Genomic DNA, 7,334 nt, shown 5'->3' on the forward strand with positions numbered 1-7,334 from the left:
AGGTCTAGAAGTTTTCTGGAAGAGGTTTTTGGATCCTCCAAATATAGAATCATGTCATCCACAAATAGTGACAGCTTAAGTTCCTCTTTTCCTATTCATATCCCTTTAATTTCTTTAGTCTGCCTAATTGCTCTGGCTAGAGTTTCGAGGACAATGTTGAATAGAAGTGGTGAAAGAGGACATCCCTGCCTTTTTTTTTTCTTTTTTAATTTTGATATGTATTTTTTATTTCCCTGCAGTTTTCACTTATCAAGAACAAGTAACAGGGAAAGTTGTCTGAACTAGTGCATAAACAAACATTCTGAAACACCACTACATGTATCTAATTTACAAGAACCATTTAAAAAAAGTCATTAAAACACTACACTATGAAGGTGTCCAACGCTTACAGTCAGACTTTTTCCAACCCGTTACTTGCCTTGTAGCCACAGGAAAACTCTCCAAAATTGAAAAGACAATCTTGCCACAACCCTCCCCCCCTCCCAATACCTGGGATGGCTCAATATCTAGACTTCCAATATTTATTGCAATGATATAATGCAATACATACCTGGTAAATATCTTTTATGTGGTGTGTTACAGTTTTAAAGCCAGTTAAAATATGCAGCCTTCAGATAAAATATAATCCTTAAAAAATTTTCATGTTTGCACAGTTTAAATGTGCTAGATGCATAATTTTTCCTAGTCCATTTTTTCTGTGTAATTATTTTTTATAAACTGGTATTATAAATAGAAATATACATTCAAAATATATGGAAAAGTGAGTTACTACATTAAATTTGCATGTATCGATCCATCCCTTTCCCCTGCACAGTAATAGAAAATACTATTTTGCCTTGAACTTCATATTTGACAGTGAAATGCCACTAAAGTATTTACCAAAAAGTCCATCTAGTCAAATTGTGAAACAAAATGAACCAAGTGAAAACTTTACAGTTCCTTTAGAAAAAAATTACAAGAATTTCATTTCCTAGCTATGAATCTTTAACTTTTTAGACACAAAGTTGGATTTATTTTACAAGATACAAAATGTAAACATGGCAAAATAATAGTTAAAACAAGTGATGCAGGATCCCATTTCATGCTCATGATCCCATTAAAGAATTATTTTTAAAATCCATTCAGTTGCAAATTCAAGTGCAAAAGCACGATGATGAATATCTACTATTCAAGTAACAGAAATAATATTGATGATACAAATAAACTATTTTACAAGGTAGTGATTTTCCCAATTTTACAAAATATACATCATATATCGATTTAACATCTGATATACTGTAGTCCATTTAGGTCCATTGTTACACTCTGTGATCCACAAGGTGTCGCCTTTTGCATTCAGCTGGAATACGAATGACTGCACATCATCCACACAGGAAAAGCCACATGTTTTATGTTATGTGACTTCCATAGCTACTGTTGTCTCTGCTATTCCATTTAAACCCAATCTTTCTGGTTCATGGTTCTCTCTTGCTATGCTGCTGATGGCACTACTGGGAGTAACCTTTGGCACTCTGTCCATACTGGCAGCAACTGTGGCAAGTTTTAAGGCTGTTGGCGATGGTGCTGAGTCCATGTATTGATATGCACATTGACTGGAGAAACAACACTGACATTATTGAGGTGCACTGCATTTGTCAGGCAGGAATTGTTCATGGGAAGTGTTTGAGGGCTGCTTGTGCACAATGCTGGGATTAAGTGGTTTGTAGTAGTGTGGCCAACTGTCCTTACAAGTTGTACAGCTGAAATCCCTGGGCTGGATGATAAAGCCATATTGGTGGAGTATAATGTTTTAGAGGTTCCTGAAGGTTGGATGACACCATTTATGTTGCTGTGGCCTGTGTTCTGTTCCTTGACTACTTCACTGCGACCTGGAACAGGTGCACTGACCACTGCAGATGCAGCAAAGTGGGCGCTGGCTGAGTCGAGTGTTTTAGACATGCAGTCAGAGGTGCTTGAGCCCTGTGCTTTTGGATGTGTCTGTTGTGAGGAATGCTGAGATTGCTGCTTCTGCTGAAGCTGAGCAAGTTGCTGTCTTTGCATTTGAACTAACTGCTGTTGATGTGTCTGAAACTGCTCTTCTGTGATCCTCCTGTTACTGATATGCCATTCTTGCTGGTGTTCAATAAAGCTACAGATGTTGCAGAAACTCTTTTATTGTTCACAGTCTGCCCTGGTTTTCTGGAGGTACATTCTTCACTATCACTGTCCTGTAAATTTAGTAGCCTTGGCTGGAAACACTGTAGTCGACAAGATCTGATATTGCTTAATATTTCAGAAAGGGACAGTCTATTTTCACAAGGTTTACTGGAAGCATTGGTCTGAGAGAAATTAGAAGAAAAGTCTATAGTTTGGGAAGAGCTTGAAACACTATTCAGCATTTCAGGGTCTATCTGTTTCAGGACTGGGTCATGTTCTGTGGATATTCGGTCCATTATGACTCTTCCACCTCTGCCAATTCGCCTCCTTGCAAATCCTATACATCTTCTTGGGACTGTAAGTGTTGTAAGGCAATGCCTATACCTCAACTTATCCAAATCTGCCAATTCTGAATTCTCACATGTATGGTCAGCTTGGTCCAAACGAGGAGCATAATACTGGCATCCTGCCCTCCTTCTGAAAGCACAGGGACCATCAGGATCATTTTCTTCTTCAGGTTCTGATACTGGGGATGGTACCTGTGGAAATTCATCTTCATCTGAGCTGTGAAAGTCATATTGCTTAATGTCACTCTTATTGATCACAGGCAATGTCTCAGGAGTGGGCTGCTGAGATGTTATCAAAGCCTCTGCTTTAGGCTTCTTTGGGTACTTCTTCTTTTGACGAACAACATCAGAAGCCTCTTCTTTCAAAGACAAATGATGAGGGTGCTTAGTTTTACATTCTTGGACTTTGTGATGATTTCCATTGTGAAGAGTTGCTGGAGTGGCATACAACTCTTTTTCTGATCTACTGATTTTCACTTCATTAAAGATTTCACCTCCATAGTCTCCCAAATGATATCTTTTTTCCACAACTTCTAAGGTTAAGTGCAATAATTCTCGTTTTGTTTTCTCCCTTCTCTTAATCATTTCCAAAATTGTTATGGCTCTACTAAACTCTCGTCTCAGTTTCAACATCTTTTCATAAGAGGCTTCATCATTCTTACGATTCTTTCGAGTTTGCATTTTCTCTGTTCTTCTCCGAAAGGCAACATAAGGGTCATTGTTGGTAAAGCCATCTTTTTTCTCTCGTTTTATTTGAGGAATGAGGGATGGCCCCCTGTAGTTTTTACGTTTTCTCACCCAGTAGTCATATACAGCTTTAATAAGATAATCATCTTCGTTTAGCAGCAGTTTTGCTTCTTGAAGTGTTACAAGCTGATTAGAACTGGCTTTTTCAAGTCTGTCAGTCATAATTTCAAATTGCAAAGGCTTAATTTCCATCTTTCTGTTAAGTCTATTTAATAAGGTCTCATCTTCTGAATCCATATCATAATCTGGTTGCTCGTTGTCTAGATTAAAAGGCTGAATATGAATGAACTGTTTGGGCTGTTTAAACTCTCCTTTGTACAAGCGATTGTAATAGTTGACGTTGCTCTCTGCCTCAGGAACGGGAATGACCATGCTCTCTTTTTTCTCTCTAAACACTTGCTGTGCTGAAATAGCTCGCTGTAAATGATGTTCCGATTCCTCCTCCTTCTCCATCCCAGTGGGCATCTGGGGCACGGCCCGGTTGATGGAGACGCAGTCGTTGAGTTCAGGCATGTCCTTGCCGCGGTAGATAGGCAGCGGTTTGGCGGCGGTCAGAGCCCGCGCTGGGAAGGAGAGTTTACTCATTGTCTCCCCGCCTTACAGGAACAGCCCGGGCGGCGGCGGCGGCGGCGGCGGCAGGGCGGCAGGGCGGGCGGGGAGGGGGGGAGGACTCCCACCGCCTCCTCCACCTCCTTCCTCAGTGCAGCGCGGCTGGCCCGCTCCTCCTCCTCCTCCTCACTGCCCCGGGCCACAGCATGGGCGCCCACCCCGCCCAAAAACAGCCCCCCGCCGCCTGCGGCCACTTCCACACACTAGATCCGCCGCTTGCCCTCCCCATCCGCGGCCCTGCACCATGGCCAACATGGCGGACACTCCACATCCCTGTCTTGTTCCTGTTTTTAAAGGGAATGGTTTCAGTTTTTCTCTATTAAGAATGATGTTTTGGTGGGGCTGGGGAGATAGCTCAGCTGGTAGAGTGCTTGCTTTGTAAGCACAAAGCCCTGAGTTCGATCCCCAGCACCCAAAAAAAAAAAAAAAAAAAGAAAGAATGATGTTGGCCATGGGCTTAGCATAAATAGTTTTTACAATGTTCAGGTATGTTCCTACTATCCCTATTTTTTCTAGTGTTTTGAGCATGAAGGGGTGTTGTATTTTGTCAAATGCTTTTTCTGCATCAATAGAAATAACCATATGATTCTTATCCTTAAGTCTATTGACATGATGGATTATGTTAATTGATTTACAAATGTTGAACCATCCTTGCATTCCAGGAATGAACCCCACTAGATCGTGGTGCACATTTTTTAAATATGTTTTTGGATATGGTTTGCCAATATTTTGTTAAGGATATTTGAATCTATATTCATCAAAGATATTGGTCTAAAATTTTCTTTCCTTGATGTTTCTATTCCTGGTTTGGGTATGAGGGTGATATTAGCTTCATAGAATGAGTTCGGCAGGGTACCCTCCTTTTCTATTTCCTGAAATATTTTGAGAATCATTGGAATGAGTTCTTCTTTGAAGGTCTTATAGAACTCAGCTGAGAATCTGTCTGGTCCTGGGCTTTTCTTGAATGGTAGATTTCTTTTTCTTTCTTTTTTATTATTATTGTATACAAATGAAATACATGTTGTTTCTCTATTTGTACATGGAGTCAAGGCATACCATTTGTGTAATCATACGTTTACATAGGGCAATGATGTTTGATTCATTATTTTTTCCCTTCCCCCCCACCCCTCCCACCCCTCTTTTCCCTCTATACAGTCCTTCTTTCCTTCATTCATACCACACTCCTTATCCCTAACCCTAAACCTAACCCTAAACCTAATGCTAACCCTTCCCACACCCCAATATATGTCCTCATCTGCTTATCAGCGAGATCATTCATCCTTTAGTTTTTTGAGATTGGCTTCTCTCACTTAGCATGATATTCTCCAATTTCATCCATTTGCCTGCAAATGCCATAATTTTATCATTCTTCATTGCAGAGTAATATTCCATTGTATATATATGCCACAGTTTCTTTATCCATTCATCAACTGAAAGGCATCTAGGTTGGTTCCACAATCTGGCTATGGTGAATTGAGCAGCAATGAACATTGATGTGGCTGTATCTCTATAGTATGCTGATTTTAAGTCCTTTGGGTATAAGCCAAGGAGTGGGATAGCTGGGTCAAATGGCGTTTCCATTCTGAGCTTTCTGAGGAATCTCCATACTGCTTTCCAGAGTGGCTGCACTAATTTGCAACCCCACCAGCAATGTATGAGTGTTCCTTTTTCACCACATCCTCGCCAACACCTACTGTTGCTTGTGTTCTTGACAATCGTCATTCTAATTGGGGTGAGATGAAATCTTAGGGTAGTTTTGATTTGCATTTCCCTTATTACTAGGGATGTTGAACATTTTTTCATATATCTGTTGATTACTTGTACATCTTCTTCTGTGAAGTATCTGTTCATTTCCTTAGCCCATGTGTTGATTGGATTATTTGTATTCTTCGTGTAGAATTTTTTGAGTTCTTTATAGATTATGGAAATTAGCGCTCTATCTGAAGTATGGTTGGCAAAGATATTCTCCCACTCTGTAGACTCTCTCTTCACATTGCTGATAGTTTCCTTTGCTGAGAGAAAGCTTTTTAGTTTCAGTCTATCCCAGTGGTTGATTCTTGCTTTTATTTCTTGTGCTATGGGAGTCCTGTTAAGGAAGTCTGATCCTAAGCCAACAAGTTGAAGATTTGGACCTACTTTTTCTTCTATAAGATGCAGGGTCTCTGGTCTGATTCTGAGGCCCTTGATCCATTTTGAGTTGGGTTTTGTGTAGGGTGAGAGATAGGGGTTTAATATCATTCTGTTGCATATGGTTTTCCAGTTTTCCCAGCACCATTTGTTGAAGAGGCTCTTTTGTCCATTGCATATTTTTGGCCCCTTTGTCTAGTATGAGAAAATTGTATTTATTTGGGTTTGTGTCCATGTCCTCTATTCTGTACCATTGATCTACCTGTCTATTTTGGTACCAATACCATGCCGTTTTTGTTACAATTGCCTTGTAGTAGAGTTGAAGATCTGTTATTGCGATACCCCCTGCTTCACTCTTTCTACTGAGGATTGCTTTAGCTATTCTGGGTTTTTTATTTTTCCAGATGAATTTCATAATTTCTTGCTCTGTTTCTGCAAGGTACATCATTGGGATTTTAATTGGAATTGCATTGAATCTGTACAGCACTTTAGGTAGTTTGGTCATTTTGACAATATTATTTCTGCCTATCCAGGAACATGGGAGATCTTTCCATCTTCTAAGGTTTTCTTTAATTTCTTTCTTTAGTGCTCTGTAGTTCTCATTGTAGAGGTCTTTCACCTCTTTTGTGAGACTGATTCCCAAGTATTTTATTTTTTTCGATGCTATTGTGAATGGGGTAGTTTTCCTAAATTCTCTTTCTGAGGATTCATCACTTATGTACAAAAAAGCATTGGATTGATGAGCATTGATTTTGTAACCTGCTACTTTACTGAATTCACTTATGAGTTCTAAAAGTTTTCTGGTGGAATTTCCAGGTTCCTCTAAATATATAATCATGTCATCAGCGAACAGGGATAGTTTGAGTTCTTCTTTTCCTATTCGTATCCCTTTAATTTCTTTGGTTTGTCTGATTGCTCTGGCTAGAGTCTCAAGGACGATGTTGAATAGAAGTGGTGAAAGAGGGCATCCCTGCCTTGTTCCAGTTTTTAGGGGGAACACTTTCAGTTTTTCACCATTTAGAACAATATTGGCCATGGGCTTAGTGTAGATTGCCTTTATAATGTTAAGGAATGTTCCCACTATCCCTATTTTTTCTAGTATTTTGAGCATGAAGGGATGCTGTATTTTATCGGATGCTTTTTCTGCATCTATTGAAATAATCATGTGACTCTTGACTTTAAGTCTGTTGATATGGTGAATGACATTTATTGATTTCCAAATGTTGAACCAACCTTGCATCCCTGGGATAAAACCCACTTGATCGTGGTGCACTATCTTTTTAATATATATTTGTATGCGATTTGTAAAATTTTGTTGAGAATTTTTGCGTCGATGTTCATTAAGGATATTGGTCTGAAATTTTCTTT

The 7,334-nt window shown here is 39.5% G+C and overlaps 1 protein-coding gene across 1 annotated transcript; it reads right to left on the reverse strand.

Annotated features, from left to right (window-relative positions):
• Positions 1 to 215: 215 nt before the first annotated feature.
• LOC124975832 (enhancer of polycomb homolog 2-like) lies at positions 216 to 3,815 on the reverse strand. The gene is given in 3 exon segments (XM_047538343.1): positions 216 to 1,572; positions 1,575 to 2,084; positions 2,087 to 3,815. Coding segments are annotated over 3 exon segments (2,418 nt in total). The 3' UTR covers positions 216 to 1,393.
• Between the last annotated feature and the right edge of the window lie 3,519 nt (positions 3,816 to 7,334).

Source organism: Sciurus carolinensis, unplaced genomic scaffold, assembly GCF_902686445.1.
Source record: "Sciurus carolinensis unplaced genomic scaffold, mSciCar1.2, whole genome shotgun sequence".
Taxonomy (NCBI): domain Eukaryota; kingdom Metazoa; phylum Chordata; class Mammalia; order Rodentia; family Sciuridae; genus Sciurus; species Sciurus carolinensis.